The 23,183-nt window shown below is 38.6% G+C and overlaps 1 protein-coding gene across 3 annotated transcripts in view; it reads right to left on the bottom strand.

Moving 5' to 3' along the window:
- LOC145992589 (uncharacterized) overlaps positions 1 to 23,183 on the bottom strand; it is a 54,374-nt gene that overhangs the window by 12,404 nt on the left and 18,787 nt on the right. For all 3 annotated transcript variants that reach the window (XM_083128944.1, XM_083128946.1, XM_083128945.1), the window contains 2 exons: positions 17,490 to 17,691; positions 5,554 to 6,416 (listed from right to left, as the gene is read on the bottom strand). In XM_083128944.1, the coding sequence (XP_082985070.1) occupies positions 5,554 to 6,416; positions 17,490 to 17,691 (1,065 nt within the window). The remainder of the gene's footprint in view (positions 1 to 5,553; positions 6,417 to 17,489; positions 17,692 to 23,183) is intronic.

The following is a 23,183-nucleotide window of genomic DNA, read 5'->3' as shown; positions in this document are numbered from 1 at the left end:
AATTAAGATTTAACTCTTACTTTGAATCCTTGTATATTTTATGGATGGACGATGTGAGATTTTTGCTGGTGCTACTACCGATATAAAAAACACTCATATCAATAACTGATATTCTGCCGATCTGATATGAAGTTGCAAATATTTCTTAAAGAAAATAAAACGTCCCTAACTTCCTTAATTATTGTATGCATGTACTTTACAAAACAAGGCCATATGAATTACATGTTACCTTCATAAAATTAATAATAAAATGGCAGAATTTTCGTGATATGTGAAAAGTAAAAAAAACTAATGTATTTTTGAGGATCCTCAGTACAAATTTTATTCATGAAGTAATGCAAAATACCAAAATTCCCTGCAAATTGAACATCCTTTTTTTTTTTTTAAATGTTACCAAATTAGATCAGAAACATGCAAAATTTTGCAATATATGCTGCATGTTTGTGCTGCGGATTTTGTGACAAAAATATGAATGTCACAAGGGCTGCAGCACTAGTTCACACCTACTCCATTTTTCTCTTGCTGTGCTCTATTACCTAATAATGCACCGGCATACCAAGATGAAAGAGAAGATATAAGAATGCTATGTCAGTTTTTTTAGGCATATTTTGGTGCAATGTGTGTATACCTTGGATAGAGGTCTGTTTAGTTTGTAAACATCAATGGGCTGTGTTCAATAGTTCCAAAGTTATTGAGTTGTGAAATTAGCTCAGATTTGGACTACACTGATTTGGACTGTTGAACACCACCTTCTTCCACAGTAAATAATTCTAAAACTATTTCTCGAGGAACCTAAGCACAACCCATATATTGCCACAACAAACTGATAAATTCCGACAGCGACATGAAAATATTTCAAAACATGACCCCTCTTCCTAGAGTATTTAATATGCAATTTCTACTGCATATCAAACTCTCCACAAGATATTTAAAATTTATTTTTTCTTCTGCATTCCTTTGTTCGAAAACCTACTTTTAGTACACTATTACAAAAATGCTAATTTTTCCAGAAAAAAAACAGTAAATTTCTCTGATATTTCCAGAGAAAGTAAATTCCCTGACTTTTCCAAGATTTGTAGACTGACAGACAACCTGTTGCTACTTTTGCTTATGATTTCATAGTAGTGTCAATTTCTGTCCCCTTAAATAAAGTGGGTCTCAATATAGCATTTATATATCAGTAGTTGCAAAATTATTTTCTTCCTAGATCGTGTCAGGTCTGCCCTATGGCATAGATGTAACTTCCTAATCAAGGGTTTGATTGATTGATTGAATTGCTTTATTTTACTTCACTCTTTGTGCCACTTTTGGCTAATTTGCGTAGATGGGGATAAGTGATGACATGATGAAAATGATGGACACTCACAAACATCCATGCCCAGGCTGTGATTGGAACCCAGGACCCCTGGCGTCATAGCGCAATGTGCTAACCACTCCACCACGGGGGATGGCCCTAATCAAGGGGATCCACGTTCAATCCCTGGTAGAGTTACCTTACACAGTGATTCCGATCCACTTTAAACTTTTGATTCATCGCAGACCAGACATATCCTACTGAACACACATAAGTTTCATCCCCCTTGTTGGCCTGACAATGAAACAATGAATTTATATTCTCAAAATTATTTTTATCTTGCAACATAATCAATCTCCTTTAACCCTCAGAAGCTGAGGCTGATTTTCCAGGTATTTGAACTAATGCTGAGCATGTTTTCAGCGGGAAATTTGAAATTCTGCATGCTTGTAAATGAAACCGCTGTCTGCTCCTTCTACCAACATCTTGGTCTCCACTTTGCCCTTATTCCCACTCCTTGTGCACTGTAAACTCTTTCTGCATCCATCCTCTTCATGTGTCCGAACCATCTCATCTGTGCCTGATCTATCCTGTCCTGAAGCTTTACCACCTCCACTGTCTGTCGGATCTCCTCATTTCTTATTCTATCCCTTCTAGTCTTCCTCAATATACTCCTTAAAAATTTCATCTCCACTGCGTGCATCTTTCTTTTTCTCTCTGTCATGTCCAAGTCTCTGCTCCATACGTAATTATTGGCACATAGTATGTGTTATATATTACCTTCTTGAATTTAATAGGTTCCATATTAATCTTTGAATGCTTTGATACAGTCCACAAACAAACAAAACTCCAGTATCAAAATGTGTTTTAAACAAGTTTTAAAAAAAACATGTTTAAAAGACTTTGTTTTAAACATTTGTGAAAAAAAACAAGCCAAGTGTTTTAAACATGTCAACCTTGTGCAGAGGGCATTTTGAACGCTCCGGTTGTGAGGTGAGGAAACACAATAGAATGATAATGCTGATGCAACGTAATCATTGTTTGTAAACTGTTTTCATAACACTTCCGAAGGTGTCCTGGGTTCTTGTTCTTTGGGGTAAAAAAAAAAAAACTTTAAAAATGGGATGATTCTGTTTAAAATATACATGCATGATGTGATCTTTATAGCATAAAGCAAGGAAACAACAGATGAAATGTTTAGATTATTGAACGAAGACCATGAAAGAATAAAGTATACAAAAGAGTAAATGAACAATGTAAAGATTAATTACGTACTTGGATATAGCCATTGAAGTAAAAGGGAAAGGACTTGAAACCATAAAAAGGTAGCTGGGAGAAAGTATATCTGCAAGGAATCTGCAAATGAAAGAACAAAATACAACACCTGGGAGCATTTTGTACAGAGTAACAAGATTACGCAACAACAAAGAAATGAAGTGGATACGAAGAGCAGAGAAGAAAATGAAAAAAGAGATGAACAATATGGAAAAAAAGAAGACGATAAGGATGCACACAAAGAGAAGTAGTATGTGAGTGTGCCATTCAGAAGAAAGATGGAGAAAAAGTTAAGAATCACCTATACAACGTATGGACTTTCAAGCCACCAAAGAGAATCGAGAAATAGTTTTAATGCAGAGGTTTCCAAACTTTTTCATTTCACGGCACCCTTAGAGTTTCAATATTTTTCCACGGTGCCCAAGTCAGAATGTAGGCCTGTCTAACACTTGCAATGCTCACTTAGTGTGGTTAGGTTGCTTGCTTTAAGTTAAAAAATAATCACATATTTCAAATTCAGAAACATTTTATGTGTAAAAATTACTAAATAAGCACATATTTGAAACAATCATAATATTGATTGAATTTACAATTGTATTTCACAATATGCTTGAAACATTTCGTGGCAATCCTGTAAGCCAGCCCCCTGCATCCCAGGGTGTACACTTTGGGAAGCACTGGTTTCATGAGTACAAAGGAGAAAAGAAGAGTAATCAATTGGCAATGGCAGGGGTATGTGAAGTAGAATGTGGTGGATACGTAGAAGCAAGTACATAGAAGAGACAGGGAGAAGCATCAATGAGGGAATTAAAGACTATACGAGAGACATTAAAGAACAGCATTGAGTGAACATATGTTGACATATGGGCACAGGATTAAGAAAGTACAAATGAAGGAGAAGAGGGGAAAATGAAATAGAGAGAAAAGTGGCAGAGACAAAGCAGGGGAGAGAAAATTAACAAAAACGGAGGGGAAATTGGAATGAAATGGGTGGAACTAATAAACAAGGATGTGGGAAGTAAATTGGTTGTTTCCAAAGCCACCTTCAATTTTCAACCCAAAGTGGAAGATTTTAACTTGCCAGACCAGATGAAGTAGAAAAGGAAGGCTAGTGCCATCAGGAGGAGGAGGGGAGGGAAAGAAACAGCCAGTTATGACACCTGGGGAAGTACAGCAAGGTGGAAAACCCAGTTTTCTTAGCAGGAAACGAGGACACAAATTACCATTCCTTACAAGTGTAGAGTAAGGTTGTATCTTGTGTGTGTGTTTATCTTGTGAAAGCATGAAAAAATTCTGGGAAACCATGACAAAACATCACAGAAAAAATAAAAACCACTAAAAAGACTGTATTATATTATTTTGCATCTAGTAACAAAGTATCAGTCCAACTTCAGTCTCCAGTAGCAGCCGATACTTTTACGTCTGAGAGTCCTGCAGGGTCTGCAAAAATGCCACGAAACACTTTTGTAGTGTTTAAATGAACTGGAAAGTTCATAGTTATATAAATTTGAATACAATAGTACAAATAGTAAATTTTATAAAAATAAGAAGAAAGGAAAGAACTTAAAATGAAGCCCGTCCGCTAGCGCCCATTGATCTGGGCAAACCGCCACTAGTCGCTGATTGCCCCAAGTTATACAAAGGCGAATACATAGTATCAAAACAATAATACAAATAGTAAATTTAATTAAAAAAAAAAGAAAAACTCAAAATCAAGGAGAATTTTCATCACAACTGGCCGCAGAGACGTTATCAGAAATGCACCCATCTATCAGGGCAAACCGCCACTGGTCGCTGATTGCCCCAAGTTATATAAAGGCAAATACGACATCACAACAATCAGCCTGGCGATGCGAAAATGACGTAAGAGTCTACTCGGCGATGACGAGAGATGTGAGGTGAAGGCTTGGAAATTAAACCCAAAAAGATTCCGTGTGTTTTTTTTAATTCAGTTTTCTGTTTATTAAACTTTTATTACCAAAATATTTGTTTGACGAAATATTCGTCATCCGTCCTTGAATTACTTCTGACATCTATAGGCCCCGCCCCGAAAGGGTTAAAGAAACCCAGACTTTATCTTTGTCACAATCTTGACAAGTTATTGAAGATAAAATACAGATTTTACTTACATGTTGTTTCTAACACCGACATGGAGGAAATGATAAAATGTGACCTTGCGTTGACAAGACAGCTGAAGACTATGAGGCCATTTGTAATCAAGTGACTCTTATCCTTTCAATCTGTAACTCTTTTATCTTTTTAATGTGACTTTATTGAAGAAGGCTGAAGAATGATGCAGCGATGATTCCAAAATGTTGGGGTTAGAAATAACCTTATAAGACACACGTAATAAAAATCTATATTTTATCTTTAATAATTACGAACTGTTGTTATGTGAACAGTTAAGCAATTACTTGAATCTTGATAAGGCATGGAAAGGTATGTGGGTACCACACGCTCCTTCAACGTTGCTAATTCCTGTAAGGACACCCACATGGTCATGTGGTAGTCACATTCACATGCCTTATGATTCACATTTAAGTTTGTCGTGGAGTATAAATTTGAATCTCAAATCTCAGTATTAATGGAAATTGGTCAGAGTATCAGCATTGTTATCACATCAAAGTTGTATCAATTCAGCCCTAGTATTAATTAATTTAATTTAATTTAAAAAATTAATTAAATATCTTAATTCAGAGAGGGGAGAGAGAGAGAGAAAATGAGTGAGTTTGTAAGGAACATTCTGATTCCAATACATGAACTTCTTCCTAATAAAAGTTTATAAACTTATCTGAGACAACTTGGCAAAATAAAGAAAACATCTAACAGAAGCACACACAAAAATCTTACTCAATTTACGATTACTGAAAATAATAACTTATAAGAAAGCCCATTCAGTGATGAAAGTAATACTACTCTACTGTATTCTAGGTTTCAAGCATGGAACAAAGATTGGTATTAAATAGTTAAAGAATCTTAAATACCTCCACGTATCTGAAGAGAACATCATCTTCTTGAAAATATGCTTGGAGCAGCTTCAATAATATGGCAGGGTGGTTCCTAAAGTCTTCATCATTGTGTTCCACATCTTGACATAACTCCTGCGTGAGATTCAAACAAGAAAGCTTCAAAAATTTAACAAGGCGTGGCCCCTTGGTGCTGAATGCGGTTCTCAAAGTCTGCTTGATGTCGATGTTCACAAGTTCTGTGAAGTGCCTAAGAATGGCCTGGCCATCAAAGAGCCCCGGATCGTTCTCCTGTATCTCGGGTATAGAGGCTCCGGAGTTAATCAAACACCTCTGCCTGTAAAATGCTACGGCATTTGAGTCGTCCTCGTCAGGTTCCCTGGGCTGCCAGTTGACGCAGCCGTACCTATTCCTGCCGATGCAACGTGCAACGTTGGCCTCACACGCTGGCATCTTCCGACTTCTCTTTCCATGTTCCGCTTTCCTGTTTGCATTTTCTGACCGCACACTTAACTGCCGTTGCAGAGAGAGAAAGCCGGTTCCCACCACCGTGCCATCTATCCTATCTTGAAAGCATTCGGGGAATTCTTGAGTTATTGCCCTTGCGACAACTTCCATCTGCTTCTTCTGCGGCCTTCTACATATTCTGTGGATGTGGTCCACGATAATTCTCACCATTTGCCTTCTTGCCCCGGGGGCAGGCCTTCGGTTCCTTCGCAAATCATTCATCAGTGCTCTCGGCATGGAATCCCATGGCACCTGGAATGTATAGGGCCAGTTTGGGTCTACGTTTGAACATTGAGGGTCTGCCTTTGGAGTGAATGTGGTGTTCGCAGCAGCTGGGGCCTGTTTTGGAGATGCAACTTCTTCGGATGGCTCTCCTGGAAGGGAAAAGCAGAAGAGAATATTACAATGACTTTAATCCAGCAGCTTATGCATTGTTAATAACAAAAAAAAATAATAATAATCATTCCACTTGTTAAATTTCATTGAACCGTATTGATAATTGCTTGTCCATCTTTATGAGTTAATGTCAGTACTGAGGATGGAAAAACAATGGGGGGAAAAAATCTTCCTCTCTCATGACACACCTTAATTACTACATACAGAGTAACATTAATTCCGTGACCTGAAAAATTAATTTTACTTTCTTATATACAGTTGTAAAAAAATTGAGCCCAAGTAGATAATGTAAACTATAAAAATGACCACTAGCAATGTGACAAAGCGTCAAACTAATATCATGATAATTTTTTCAATGATTTCCAAGCTCCATATTAACTGATTCTGATATATGGTTATTTCATAAATATGTTTCAGGTATTTTGGATGTAAATATCACAAAAATTTCATATTTATCAGAGCATTTACATTGGCAGATGGAATAAAATGAGAAGATTGACTTCATTTCATTTCGAAGAAATAGCCCACATTTCTTAGCTTTCTGATCCCACTTTAAACTGTAGGTCAAGTCTCGATTAGCCTTACTGTGCACAAAGTGGACTTAAAACACCAAATCAATCAATTAATCTTAGCTTTCTCCTTACAAGGAAACAATGCAACATCTACCACATTAAATGAGAGTGATATGTCCCCTTTTATTAATTCTGAAAAGAGAAAAAGAAAAGAGGGTAAGTGAATCGGATTAAATACATAACTTTACAGATTCTGGTACCAATTCTAATATGCCAATTTCATCAGAAACTGGAATCAACATCCCCATGATTTCTTTATTTTCTTGCAATTCACTGTAATCGCACAATCAACCACTTTCCTGGTACATATGATGATATTAGGTCATAATTGCATTCGAGGTAATAAATACTTTTCACATTCAAGAATTAAATGGCTAAATGGGTTTCTCTTGGTAATTAAATAAACACATGATTTAATATTACTTGCCCGTAAAATTAATGCACATCTAGTGAACAGATTCCTCACTAGGGGGTAGGTGTTTGCAGGCAATCTGTTAGCACGGGAGTATAATGCTAAATGTGCTCGCTAGATGTCACCATTTGAAAGAATTGCAAAAAGAAAGCAAAATCTTATTATTGCTGTGTTTGATGTAATAAATTTTAATGTAGATTACTTTGTTCATTTATTGGGAATTTGAAAATCATGTAACCTGTATTTCGAAAGTTGTATAAAGAATCTTGAAGTAAATAATATGTAATGAGGGACAATTCGGCTGATTTGGCGTGAAATAGGTGTATTCAAAAATCCATGAGAGGAAATGGATAAAAAGGCATTGCATTATTTTCGCTTGTATATAGATTTTTTTAGTGTATAAGTAGTGTAAATTGATTTAAAACATACTTAAATGTACCCTAACACACACACGTACTACCTTATGTAATAATTTGGTGCAAATAAGGGTTGCGTGTGTTATCGCTGGCGGAAGTTGGAAGAATCCAAGCGGAGAAGGGCTTGTTGGGAGAAAGGAACTGCGTCGGTTGGAAAGAGAGCGAAATGGAAGATGGATGGTGTGAACTGCAGCAAAACTTGGCGTGTTGGTTTCACAGATTTGCAGATAAGTAAATCAAATGATAGTGAGACGTCCGTGATCCTGAAGTCCTATTGATGCTATTAGGCATCAAAATCCAAGAAGAAGTGATTTTGTGGGCTATTGCTAGCTAAGTGAAGGAACGGTAAGAAAGCTGTTTTGCTTTGGCTACCTACATCAAGAAGGTAAGAAGTTTCCATACGCACAGTGAAGTGCTCATGACAAACTCGTCAGGTACTAGTACCATTTACACAATCGCGACGGGAATACAAGTTTTGTGGAATCACGTATATTCGCAAAAATTGCTGTACAGCTCAATTGAACGTAATATATCAAGATATAAAACAGTGCATTATATCGATAACCGAGTGACGTATCGTGTTTAACGCATGCAGCCATTGTGATAACTATTGTATTTCACGAGCGAAATTTAGTGATAAGAAAGCAAGGTGATATTATGTTAGATAGATACTGCTAGCAGTACTTAATGGAACGTTAAATTAACTTCGATAAATAGTACATTCTAGTGGGTAAACGTCACGTGACGAAATCTTTATTTTGAATGTGCACAACAGAACATTGAAAGCATTGCAAGTCCAGTCCAATGCTCGGACGAGGTATTTGAGAAAAATAAAGGTGAAAGTTATCAGATTGAATTCTTTTAAATTGTCTACAGTGTGATAGGCAACTACCATTTGAGTATTATAAGAATTTCCAATTTGTTGCATGAAGAGAGTTAGTTTTGAAGTCATACTATTTGCAGGAACAAGTTTTTATATTCAGTTCATGCAATGCATGCACCAGCTGGTTTGTTCTTTGCTCAAGTATTAGTTTCAACCGGATCCAAGTTTTGAATAATTTGTTGTACTGAGGTACCTTTTAACAAAAGGTAACCTGATGGGAATTTACACACTAGTATTGAAAGGTGATGTGAAATTTCATGAAAATAACTAATATATGTTGTAATGCATGGATGATTAAATAATCTTGGATATTGTACTTGGCTTAAATGTAATTTTAACATATTCACAACAGAAGAAATAGTTTGAACGTCTGTTAGCTTTACATTTCACCATAATATTACATCACAGTATCTAGTTGTAAAGGGTTTGACCATTCGTCCAGGAGACCGAAGTCCCCAGTTCGAGGTGCCAAACAACTCTACCGCTGGTCCGTAGGTTAAGGGTTCCGCGGCCGCCCGATTGGACGGTCGTCGGTCCTTGGTTCGCGTCTCCGGTTAAGGAAACACGAATCCTACCACCAGCTAACGGTTTAATTCCAGGTTCATGTCACCGGGTCGGTTATTTACACCTCCGGCGGTAAGCCACGTCGTGCATAAAGTGGTGCTGTTATTCATTTATAATAATAATAATAATAATAATAACCGTCGTAATAATAAAAAACTATAACCCTTCTGGTCAATGGAGACAAGCTATACAGCTTCAAACTCAGGACTAAAAAAAAAAATATCGACCATACGAGGATATACATCTATACATACATATAAATGAATCAAAAACACCTGTAGGATAACGAATATATACGTGTATTCGGCAAAAATAAACACAACAATGATAATATAACACATTACTTGTACATATCCCCTCGCTCTCATTCCATCATGCACTCACACACACACACACGCTGCAGGGGTGAACACAATATACCATTACATGATAAAATATCTAACCGCCTCTTTGGTTTATCTCCCGTGTACCTTCGAATTTGAGATTTCTATTAGCCCCTTAGGCTTGCTTTCAATGTAAATACGCGCGGCTAGCGCTCTGTCACATACGAGACGCAATTAGCTAGGCGTCATAGTTTCCAAAAGTAAATAATAATTGACATTACACTTGTTGAGGCACTACTATGCAAAAAGAATTAGCATACACTAAATGAGTGACAAGAGGAAATTAACTTTATTACAAGTACACGAGTGCTGATAATACAAACAACTGTAATATAAACTAGAATATATTAAAAATGATTAAGTCGGCTATACTATTTAGTACCTAGTTTTCTACTACCTATATATATCAAAGAGCACGGTAAAAGTCAAATAATTAATTATATAAATACTCGGCGAGAATAGGAAAACAATAACAAATCGTAGGTCTTTACGTTTATAGAATTTCGAAGGGTGAGCGAAATAGGTTCTTAATTTTGAAGATTTATAGTACTTTTGATTGGATTGGCCAAAATAATTAGTAATTGCAGGCAACATTGTTCGATTTCATCTCGCTTTGTGTTATGACGAACCAGTGGCGACGTAGGTGGACAAATGTTCACTCTCACACATAAAGAAATAACTGGAGGATACTATACCGACTCAATGGCGGCGTGGTCCTCGTTGCGGCGTCCCGACGATACTCGTGGCTATGCCAGTCTGTCCTCCTGGCGGGCAAAAACTGTCTCTTCGACTTAGACGTAACATTCATTTTTCTTCCTATTTTCCATCGCGGCGACGAAGATGGGTGGAAAAAGCACCTCGCTTCCATCTGTCTGCTCGGGGCGTTGCATCCGATCGTGGCTTCAATGGCCGTTCGGGGATACGCAGGGCGTCGGGTCGTCTAAGGGCGGACGTCGTTTCATCTCTCTCTTTTCTCTATCTCTTCTTCTTTTCTCGGCGTAACATCCGTCTCACCGTTGTGGTACTTTCGTCTCTCATCTGGGTTGGCAATGCGAGTTGTCGCTGCGGCGTGGCTTTCATCTCAGATGCCGTTATGCAAGCGTCGTGGTGCGGTTCTCTTGACTTAAGGCGTCGTATAGTCAAGCAAGGGCCCTGGCTTCTTCTCTTGGCTTCATGGCAGCAGTAATCGGAAACCCGAAGGTCCCGTCCCTCTTAGTTTTCAGCCGCCCATATTGATTCAATGTCCCTCCTTACAAAAAGGGGAAAAACACGACTGGAGCACGTGAAACACGTAATTAACACGGCCTCAATTCCTGGCACTGTCACTGTGATCACACACTCACGGCAATTAACACGACGCGGTCGAAAGGTTAAAACAAAGCAAAGTTCCGTAACTCGCGCAAAGTGACGCGGAGATGGTGTTCGGTCTGAATATGGCGCTAAACTGTGTCGGTCCTCTGGAGTCCAGGGGTATTTAAGGAAATCTTGAAACTTCAAAAATCAACCGCCTCGCAGTTCGTTAGCTTAGAAAAAATGCTGGACGGTGGTCTTTCTTCCAGGCTCGTTGTCCACTTGGGAGGTTTGGGGGTGAAGAAAAAAAAACAGAGCAGTCCTCACACGTGTTGCGACAGAACTCCCCCTCGGTCGGCAGCTTGGACGTTGTTCCTATTGCTGGACAAGTAAAAGTCACCCTTAGTGTCAAAAATTCCACAAATCGGTATTGTTTTCCTACCCTCGCCGTCTAGAACCGAAAATCCAAGAAAAGCCAAAAAGTACAACTGGCTACAGAAAGTAGTTAAAGAGTATTTACGAAATTCTAAAATACACTCACATAAAGTACAAAAAAGACTGGTGACAAAAGTAATTGTCACATAGTTATCAGCTATGCATGTGATATAACCATGAGATTCCTTTTCAGGTGAGGGTAACTTCAGGTGCTGGATGGAAATTGCACATATTCGTATACTTAATTATTCAGGTTGAATTTTATTTGGTTCACCTCTCGCCAATAGTAAATTTTCAGTATTTGAACATAGTTATGGTTGAACCCTTTATGGCAAGTCAATTACCACTCAGGAAACACAAGAAGGAAAATATACTTTAATATTTACAGAGTCTAACTCTAGTTTGAATCAAGTTTGAGTCAAAACAGAGAATTACTAGTATATGTTCCTTATCTGGCTGGAGTAACACCTAAGGTACAGGGTGATGAATAAATAAACAGACTAAATTTAAATTATACATATATTTATTCTTAATTAGTATAAATTTAGTGTTAAAGTTTTTCTTCCTTTCGGTGGTTAGGATCCGCTTATTGAGATTCATAATAGACGCCAAAGCTACTGCACGGTAGGCAAGTGAGAGAGAGTTGGTATTGGGACAAATAGGCACAAAGGATACCCTCAAAATTACGAGGATAATAGGATTGGGCATCCCTGCACAGGCAGATCGTGATTTAAATCTCGAAGTTCAGTTTGTGTCTCATAGCACTCTTTGATATCGTGATATACACACATCAAAAACATGATACACTGGATGACTGTAACTTACTGAGAGTGCAATGCAGTCCATCCAGCCCTTCAGATAATTTGAAGCAAAATGTATGCTTCAAAAGATACAGTAAATAAAACACATGAATTCTTTGACTGGAACACATTAAATAACAGTATGCCAACTTTCTGCCTTCACGAACAAAACTGACACAATTAAAGCAGTAAATAAAATACAATAAATTGCTTCTGATAATGATGAAATATAAACAAAAAATATTAAACTGCTAAAGTGAAGTGTTCCTCTGTGCCTTGCACTATGCCATGAAGGCATACAGGGGTGTGCACACCTGAGGCTGGGGGTGATGTGATCAGCACCATGCCCTTGGCTGCCTTTAACTCCCAGAGTTTCCTCCAGGTACAAACTTTATATGATGATGGGTGGGCACCAGAGCAGCTTCAACAGGTGGAAAAAATCACAGTTCTCCCCCGCTGGGGATCGAGCCTGGGTTAGACACCCTAACGACTCAGCTACCGCAGCAGCTCCTGTGAATATTAAACTTTTACGGCAGCATATATTTTATCTCCTGAATACAAAATTTTCATTCTGAACTGAACAATATTCCATTAGCTGTAAAATAGCACATTTTGTTCCAGTACGAAAGAATGATGTAACAACATCCCTAAATTACCTTTGATTGTATTTTACAAAATCGCTAGAAAAATTGTTTACAAACAAATTTATCACAATGGTAATCACCCAAATCTGTTCCCATAATGCCAATCCAATTTCCATCCAGTACAAATCACAGCAAAATCATTCCTCAAAAACACTGGAAAATTTTCTCCGATCAACAGACAAGAATTTGAATTTGAATTTTTGGGTGCGTCAGTACTTAAAGGCTACTTTGAACCCATCACGTTATACAGGGTCCAGCCCCTTACCATGACTAAAATAACTGTACTGTAGTTAACTAAAATATTAAAATATTCTGACTTTGGTTAAAAGCTGAGACTGTAAAGGGGCACTCAGCACGCATGAGGACAAGACACAGGACAATGCAAAAACAGTCGTACAAAGATTATACTGGCCGTAGGTGCAGATGCCAGAGCCTCGTTAGTATGCAAAATGCAGTCCAGGGTGTACTTACTACCTGGAAGTGAAGTTGACAATTGTATTTACTACATAGAAGAATTGCCCCTTACATCCTGATCAATGGACAAGACAATAGCAGTATTGCTGTTGCTAGTTTGACCTGACTAAAGCCTTTGCTAGTGTTCACTATGGTCTGGTCTTAAGTTAATCAAAATATATTTACAATTTTTCACTTCCTGCATGCCACTGAAATGCCCCCTCTGTCCGACATACTACGACTGGAAACTGGTGTCCTACAGCGATCCATCCTAACTTCTATTCTATGTAACACTTTTACAACAGACTAACCTACTGTGACAAAACCCCTGTTTCTCCCACCCTCTCAAACTTAGTCAAAAAGTTTAGTTCTTTTCGTTTACTTGTAGAAAACATCAACGAAGGAAAAACCAATCCCCAAGGAAGTGTTGCCTACTCTCTCTAGAAAAGTGTTCCTAAACGTCTCAAAAGAGTTTGCCAAGGGTTGACTTATATTATATTGACTTAGACTTATATTTTCTTAGTATGTGAAGTCAAGAATCAGTGCTCAAGTAGATAAGAAAATTTGCATGAAGCACTCCCTCCAGCCAGGATAATTTGTGTAAGCCTGTTTCCAAAGCCAACTAAGTACGTGTTTAATACTCTGTTCCAACGTCATAGCAGCACTACATACACCTGCAATGTTGGGGCCTCGCAATGTTCTCCACATGACTCTTGTGCTCTTGAAATTTTGTACAATCCTAGAAATTCAACAGATGAGATGTGATATGGAGTAATTTGATTTAAGAAATGTATGCTGTGCGCCAACAATGACAATTCAGAATGGAAATTCTCTGGACAGAAAGAGCCTCTCTTCTACAAAAGTAAACAAAACTTTCCATGGACTTTAAAGATAGATCAACAATCACAGTTAGCTCCATTGTACGAGTCAACTAGCACATTAAAGATAACAAGTTATTGTTTCATGAAAAGTTTATCAAAAAGAAATAGCATCGATAAAATTATGAATAATAATTGAAATCCACTAACATACAAAGCAAATTCTCTGGGCGCGAAAACAACCTTTTGAGGATCAAGTTCTTCCATTGGCTGACACATGATCAGTGAATTAAGTCAATCGCCACCCTATTTCTTTCCCGTAGATTCCAATTGGCCTTTTGAATGCTGGGTCAACAGTGACAATCTAAAAGTACAATTCAGCACTGAAATTATCTGTTGAATATAGTATTAGTTACTATTAGCATTAATAGACAATTGTGAATGACTTTCCGTTCAATGTTGGACTGGCACAGCCACGGAAATGGCTTTTGAAGCTGAAGCACTTTTCCCACTCACAGTTCAATTACAAACAATTCCCAATTTTATATTTCTTGAATGTACACTGTGTCCCAAAAGGTACTTTACAACTTTGATGTCTTAAAGCACAACTTGTAATTGACATAGAGGAATATACTTTGTTGTAGGTGATTCACCAACACCTGAAGTTTTTTCTCAGTTATTGAATAATATTGTGCACTACCACACTTTGCCTTAGACGTGAGAGATATCCTGGACAGGACATTTCCAACACATTGAACTGGAAGAGATGGTTCAATTGCCTAGCATTCTAAGATTCCCTGACATTACACCTCTGGACTTCTTTTTGTGGGGCTATGCCAAAGACAAAGCATACAGAACTCCTGTCATCGATCTTGAGATTCGAAGCCGAGAATAAGGTTGCCATTGCCTCAGTTGACAGGGATATGCTACAGAGGGTATGGTCAGGGTTGGAGTTACGATTAGACGTTGTACGCACCACCAGAGGTGTGCGTGTTGAAGTGGACTAATACACAATAAAACTTCATGCCTTGTGAAATCAAATGGGGCATGGTATGTTTCTTTAGGTCAACTGCAAGTTGTGCTGTGCGACATCAAAGTTGTACAGTACCTTCTGGGACACACTGTATGTGTACGTATATACGTAATGTAATTGTACTCTTAAAAATTACATCAAGCCAAAAATACAAAAAGGCATGCACTAAATAATTGGCTGAACGAAACCTCAGCCTCCTTCAAGGAAGAATCCTGACTGTGCCACTCCTTTGAAATAAAGTATATTTCCAATTTATTCTTCCAGTTATTTATCAGAGAAATTCAAATCATCCTGATTTAGTTTCCTGACAAACACAAGTAAACGATATACAATGAGAAGTTAAGATGGAGCACGTTTGCAATAAAAGTTCATTCCTTGTCTGTTGTGCCTGTGGATATACAGATGGGGGACAAAATAATACGAACACCTGTGAAAACGTATGCCACATTTCACACCGGCAGTACAGCAGCACCACCTGGCACTGAAGTCTGCCACCTAGTGGCTGTGAAGGGGAAGGTATTAGTCTGTCAACAGCAGTCATTGGTGGTACATTCGTCTATCGTACGGTCTCAAGAGGCGCTGCAATGTCAGACCTGACAGAGTTCCAAAGAGGCATGATTGTTGGAGCACGTTCAGCTGGAGCCACGGTGACTGAAACCTCAAAGCTTGTTGGGTGTGCAAGGAGCACAGTATCAGCCGTTATGACAGCGTACGCAACACAAGGTAAGATGGCGTCTTCAAAGCACAACAGTGGACGAAAGACAAAGCTTGCTGCTCGGGATAGGAGGGTGTTGAAGCGCATAGTGGCCCGAAAGCACAAGCAATCGTTATCCGAGATAACATCTGAAATGAACAGGCATCTCCAGGACCCCATTTCAACCAAAACTGTCAAAAGGGAACTCCATGCTGCAAACATTCATGGCCGAGTGGCAATTCGTAAGCCATTGGTGACATCACGTAATGCTGTCAAGCGACGCCAATGGTGCAGAGCTAACAGAAGTTGGTCCCCACAGCAGTGGCAACAAGTCATCTGGTCTGATGAATCAACATTCACGTTATTTCAGACCACGGGGCGCGTTTATGTGTGGAGAACACCTCGAGATGCATTTCATCCTGACTGCCTCTTGCCGACTGTGAAGCATGGAGGTGGGTCCATTATGGTATGGGGTGCGATATCTTGGCATGGTGTGGGACCACTTGTTTTTCTGTATGGAAAGATCAACGCCAGTCACTATTGCAGCATTCTGGGGGATCATCTCCATCCTTTTGTCCAGACTTTATTTCCTGGGGAGCGTCCGCTTTTTCAAGACGACAACGCTCCTATCCACACAGCTGGGTCTGTCCAAACATGGTTTGAAGAACATGACGATGAAGTAGGACATCTTGAATGGCCCCCACAGTCTTCTGACCTGAACATTATAGAACATTTGTGGGGATATTTGGAGTCCAAACTTCATGCTCGAAGTCCGCCTACAGCCACACTTTCGGAATTGGAGACTGCTCTGGAGGAAGAATGGCTCCATATTCCCTTAAACATTGTGCATGACATCTATGTGTCCATCCCACGTCGCATACAAAGTGTACTTCAGTCACAGGGTGGTCCAACCCCCTATTAATAAAGATTTTCTCTACATTCACAGGTGTTCGTATTATTTTGTCCCCCATCTGTACATTATGCTCTTTTCACTACAGGACTTGAATATTTTTTTATGTCCGGGTATCACGGGAAACTATCCTATGCCACTAGCTAGGCACCTTTATAACGTGAGCTTACAAGCTCCACATACTCAACCGTTGCAAAAGCCTGCCTCTTTCCATTCAATTTGGCAACGAGTTATGGGATCTGGAAACACTCTGGCTGTGCTCGTGGGCTTTCACAGGAAGGAAAGGACAGACCATGTTACTTGGCCAGAATGAGGGAGGAAATTCTCCAAAATAAGTCAGGACAGGTTGCCAACTCCTGAAGCATCATCATCTTATTGAAATGAACACTTGCATCCACATTTTCTCATCAAGCTTTCACATCTATTTTAGTCTGTGGGCTTCAGGCTTCAGAGAGAGCCCAGCTAGCCTACAATACATGCTCCTGCTCGTAAGCTATTAACACAATGAAACACAGTAACGACAGTCGTGAAAAGCTTGCAGTGTGGACGTGCACAGAAAGTGCAGCAATGCATGCAAAAGAAATCTAAATTTAATAAACTATAGCCTGCAGTCTGTTATTTGAGCCTGCATCAAAAGCCACATTACCTTACTCAATGCCTGAATCTCTTTTACAAAGTGCTTTACCAGGTTTAATTTCTTAACAGGTAAAAAAAAGTACAGAAAATATTACGGGCGCAACTTACCTACACCCTTCCATGCTCCTAGCAATTTCCTCACTTGGACTGGCTTCAGTATGCTCAATAGGTCACATTCTTGGACGTAGCGCAAGTCCTCTTCTTCCTCAACGCCAGAATCCAAGAGTTTATTAGCCACCGTGTCTAATATGACATCATCAAGAGTAGGGAGAACGCTGCTGATTCTTTGTTTGACTGCCTTCAATTTTAACTGTAAGATTTGTGTAATATAAGTCACATCATAATGCAAAACAATTTTTTTTTTTAATCATGGCTTAAGCTAAATGCCGAACACAAAATATGAGGAAGAATTTTCTAAAATGTAATAATTTTTTGTAGTTCTTGAACTGAAGAAAAATTATAAGCAATGAATCATGTGCTCAATCAATGTATTTTAGTATGAACATACACGCAAAATGTACTTACATATCTGTGAAAAGATTTACTTCTGTTTGATTAATTCCGGTGACCCGTGTCACCATTCACATCTGTTTGGCTGGCTTCTGGTCTGTATTGTCATGTCAGTGGCTGCTGTTGCTGGATTATCTGCTGTCAATGTTTGCTTCTACTTGCTGAATTAACAGAAGCCATGTGGTGAACTTCTTCACTATCCATGGCTACTGCATGGGGAAAATGCATATTGCTGTATGCTTCCTTAATTTTTTGTCGTACATTTTTGATGCAGTGTCAGTGCAATGCACTATCCATTTCATTAACGAAAGAATTAAACAGCACTTATTGAATGAAAAAAACTCACCACCAGCCTAGCAAAACCCATCAGATGCAACAAGCATCAAATCAGAAAGTGTCAGCCAAACACGTAGCACACAATCTAATAGATTCAAAAATCAAGGAAGCACATGCCATTCTGCAATTCCTCCATGAACTAAACAAGTGGACAAGCTCACCACATTTGGCTTCTGCTACTTCAACAAGTAAGACCAAATACCGACAGATAACCCAGAACATGGTCCAGCAATAGCAGCGCACCTAGCAGCAACTGGCATAACAATGCAGATGACTACAAGTTCCAATGTGGATGGTGACAGTGGTAAACGAAATTATCTAAATGAAAATAAACTGTTTTGTGGATATGTAAGTACATTTAGTGTCTACATTAGTATCTAAAGTTTTCTGTGATATAACAGGAGCATTTTCTTTATTGTACACCTCCCAGTCTCCACGGGATCTTCCAAAGCTCTTCCCCCATGGCAGCGTTGCCAACTTAGCTCTCTTGGATCCAGGTTTGGCTCTTCTATGCACTTGTTTGGCTATGAACTGGGGCACCTGCTCCCAAGCTCCACTTAGATGCCAACACTGGTTCCGGCCCACATAGACCAACTTTTGTCATGATTATACATTTTGCACATGACGTGATATTGTTATATTGGCTGTGTCACGCCAACCCCTCTTATATCCCCAGCCACATTTTTAATAGTGACGTGAAATTGGCATAATATTGTTATCGGGAAATCCTTTATTTTCGATTTCATACGACCATGAGATGCTGCTGGATCTAGATGATGAAAACTAAGAATAAATTATCAGCAATTTAGAGTTAACATAATAGCAGCACCTCACCCCTTTGACAACTAACATTACTCTAGGAAGCACTTCGTAAATCTAGCTCCTTCAAAGTCAGTTTTAACTCCATTTAGGGTGAAATTGAGCTCTTTTATGTGCATCAGGTTTGGCAACAAGGAGAAATGCATTGGACTTATGGGGAATATTACTTGATTTGTTCTCTTGGGAATATCAAACTTCCGATGGAAAAGAAAAAGATATCAACAAAAAGAGGGTGGTTTGAAGATGTGTTTGACAAGCGGAAAAGTCGAAACTTCCATTTGATTAGCTGTAACTTGATGTTGAAGTTGATTCCCCATAACAAGGTTCCTACACAAAAACATGCAATTTTCCCCAGGACATTTCCAGGACTTTTCAGGGATTTTCTACAATTGCTCCAGGACAAGTGTACAAAGTAACCATGGCAAATAACCATGGCAAAATACACATCATTACATATTTTCTTTTATTAAAAAAAAAAAAGTTTTACGTTTTCTTAATGCAGGCTCCCAACTCCCCTCCACCTGCTCCTTTCCACACATTTCATTTCTTAGTATAATGAAGGTTATTTAATTTTTATAATAATACAGAAAAAATACAAAGGTAGAAAAATAAACACAAGTATATATAAGTTTATAAAAAATACAATCTTGTATTACAAATAAACAAGAATAATATCTTTAGAAAACTTGGAATATTTAGGATAGCAAACCCCTTTTTTTTAACCATTATTATTATCATCATATTTTCTACCTCTGAGCGATACAAAATAATACAAGAACACGGGGCATTATACTTCAATCACAAAAATAAAACTTAGCACAAAACTATGACTACAGTACACAGCAATGTGACATAAGTAAATAAACCACTGTCATGACACTGACTTGTTTTAAATGAAAACTTATTATAATTCATACAAATAAAATGGGGCAAAGTAATTTCCAGGCCTGGAAGGAATATTTTAAAATTCCAGGTTTTCCAGGATGCATAGGAACCCTGCATAAGGAATGCATGGGATTCCGAAAATTCTTATTCATCATATTTTTTAAATATCGTGTCCAGCTTAATAATCAACATAAAAAATGCTTCCACTTGCAACATGGAGAGAAATTCATACATATTCTTGATACAACTAGGTTTATATTTTAGTAGCAGCGCCCATTTGGGTGATATTGAAATAAATGCACAATTGGTGCGTAACTGTACCTCCTCCCCTTAACTAGGACAATGAGAATGAATACTAGAGAGCAAAGTACACTTTACTCTCAGTTAGGCTTGTGGGTGCTTGAATTTAAGTTTAAAGTGGGATCTGAGTCCAACGTGCAATGTGGCTCAACCAGGAACTGGACCTAGGACCTCTTCACCTCAAGGTAAGATCATTAGGTGCTATTGGGGAAGTTAGTAATGAAGACTGGTCTGATAAAACATGTACAAAAAAAAAAAACAACCTTTATGTCATATTATCCTTTGGGCTCTGATGTAACCACATCTGATGTACGCTAACCACTCCACCATGGAAGAACTTTCAATGCTCAATGAAGCTGTTTAGTCTATTGGATATGATCCTAGTTCTTTTTTCTTTAGAGATTCAATCACAATGCAGTGCATGACACTGGTCTGTGGTATGCTATACAAGAGAAGAAGCTTATCTCATGCAAAACTTTGCTGTTTGCAAATCCACCAACAATCTTTTTACAAACGTTATACATTTTCATCTTTTTTAAATCTAGGGTAACCTCCACTTCATGTTCTAAGAGGTGCATGAAGGCTTCATTGCAGACACGGTGGGACTCTGTTGTACACAAATGACAAGTTACCTCTCTCCTGGGAAATCCAGGAAATTACTTTTGTATGTACTACACATCTGGATCAATATTCACAAGTACTTCCTCATATATCTGTTATCCTGCTTTTGTCCAATGCTTCTCTACAGTCTCATATTTTCCTACAGGTAAATTAAATTTTACTTGTCGCATGATATGGGGCTTTCTTTTTACTCTTGATCAGAACTTAATCTCCATTAAATTAATTTTCGTAAATACACACATTTCAGATTTTTCAGCAAAAAATGCAGGCTCAACCGGGACTCGAACCTGGGTCTCTGGCATATACCGTGTCATTGTTCTACCGCTGAGCTACTGAGCCAGCCTGGCATTGATAATTTTTCACTGGCTCTGTTTTACCTGTGTGGAATCGTCTCTGCAAGTGCTACTGCAATGGGATCTGTTGAAAACTGTTGAAACACTGCAGACTTTGACGTTACCTGGTTTCTCCCATTGTAGAGATGTAAATTTGTTAAATTATGCTGAGAGGACCTAGGTTCGAGTCCTGGTCGAGCCTGCATTTCTCGCTGAAAAATCTACGTAGTACATCTTGTGTGTGTGTGCCTAATTTAATGAACACGCATTTCAATTTGTCAAATATCAAATGTTGCTGTTGATCTCTGACCTCTGTATTAATTACTAGGACAAATAGCCTGAGTGCTGGCACATGTGTGTAATTTTAACTAGTAAATCAAATTATGAGGTAACTGAAATAATGAAAGTCTCAGTATATTTCGAGTGTTGATATTATGATGAAGGATTCCTATCCTTTTACCAGTACACCGATTAAATGATATCTGCATTTTATGACAGTTGTAGCAAAATAAAATGGAAAGGTTTCATGTAGCACAATGGCAATATACACATATAACACACTTTTTTCAGAACTTTCATTATATTAGGCCCAGTAAATAAATAACGAGGCAGAGGATATTACACCAAAACTATGGTAGTTAGAAATGGGTCGACGGGCCCAAAATAGAAGTGCAGGTGTGACGAAACTGATACGTGCATGGTTTTATGCTAAATGGCATTACGTGTCTGGCAAGATATGCGCAAAGGCTGCTAACTGAGCAGCGGCAGTGTCCAGTCATTCCGTGTTTGACTGCGATGCGAAATGGAGGCATCCAAAGAGGAGCAATGGGGTGTTGTACGCTTCTTGACAGCGGAAGGTGTAGGGAGTTGTGAAATCCATTGACGAATGGAAAGGATATATGGGGGCACTATATGTCCCAAGCAAGAGTGCAGGAGTGGAACGAACGCTTTTGCGAAGGATGACATGCTGAGTGGAGCACCGAAGCGTGTCACAAACCAGCATGTTGCACAGGTGGATGAGCTCATCAAGACAGACCACACACATCCAACGCAACAAAGGAATGTCTGGAAAAATTCAAGTGGGAAGTCTTGAGCCAACCCTCCCCCCCCCCCTCTCCTATAGTCCAGATCTGTCCTGTGTGACTTCCACATCTTCGGTGAGCTCAAAAAAGCACTGCGGGGACAACGGTTTCAATCAGATGATGACGTCAAGGAGTGCATGCGCAATTGGTTCCAACAGCATGTGTCACAATGAGATAAATGCCTAAACAGTGGCGGACAATACTTCTGAGGTTCATTATGTAAGTACTGCATTGTTATTTATTGACTGAGTCTCATAAATGCCCAAGTATAGTGCAACACCACATTCTGCAATCTCAGCCCAGAGAAAGTATGTGATTATCGTTCATTTACAATACATGGAGTGATGTAATGATATACAAAATTTGCCATCAACATTGTATCCATAAAATTGGAGGATGAGAATCGACCAATAATGCAACTTTACATAATGCTGTCTTAAACTTCTTGTCTGTAGAATCCTAATGTGCCTACATGCACAAACTGGTAATTTTCTACTAAATATTACTTTTCCTGTCACTGACTACTTTTCTGTAAACGATTCATTGCTACATGCATTGAAACTCACTGTCTTCAATTTCCTCCTGAATTTGAATGCTTCTGTCAAAATGAGCTCCATTATTTACTTCAGTTTCTGCAAGGAAAATTTGCCTGCATTATGGTGAGCTTGCAGTAGCTCACATCTAAGAGTCAATGTTGTGCACAAGTCTTTCAAATTTTACAGGATCTGTGTTGACTCTCAAACCTTAATGTCTGCAACGTAATAGGCAAAACAAAATAAGACACAGGAAAAGTTGTTATTCTGACACAATGGTAATTTTCAATACACATTGCTAAGTATGGAATTTGAGTGAAATACACAGAACTTATTAGTTCTGTAGTTTCTTTCAATTTTATGCAGAGGATCTGTACAACATTT

This window comes from Lepisma saccharinum, chromosome 9 (assembly GCF_977018435.1).
Source record: "Lepisma saccharinum chromosome 9, izLepSacc3.1, whole genome shotgun sequence".
In the NCBI taxonomy this organism is placed as follows: Eukaryota; Metazoa; Arthropoda; class Insecta; order Zygentoma; family Lepismatidae; genus Lepisma; species Lepisma saccharinum.
The sequence above is the reverse complement of the archived record's forward strand: the minus strand, read 5'-3'. Positions and strand labels throughout refer to the sequence as shown.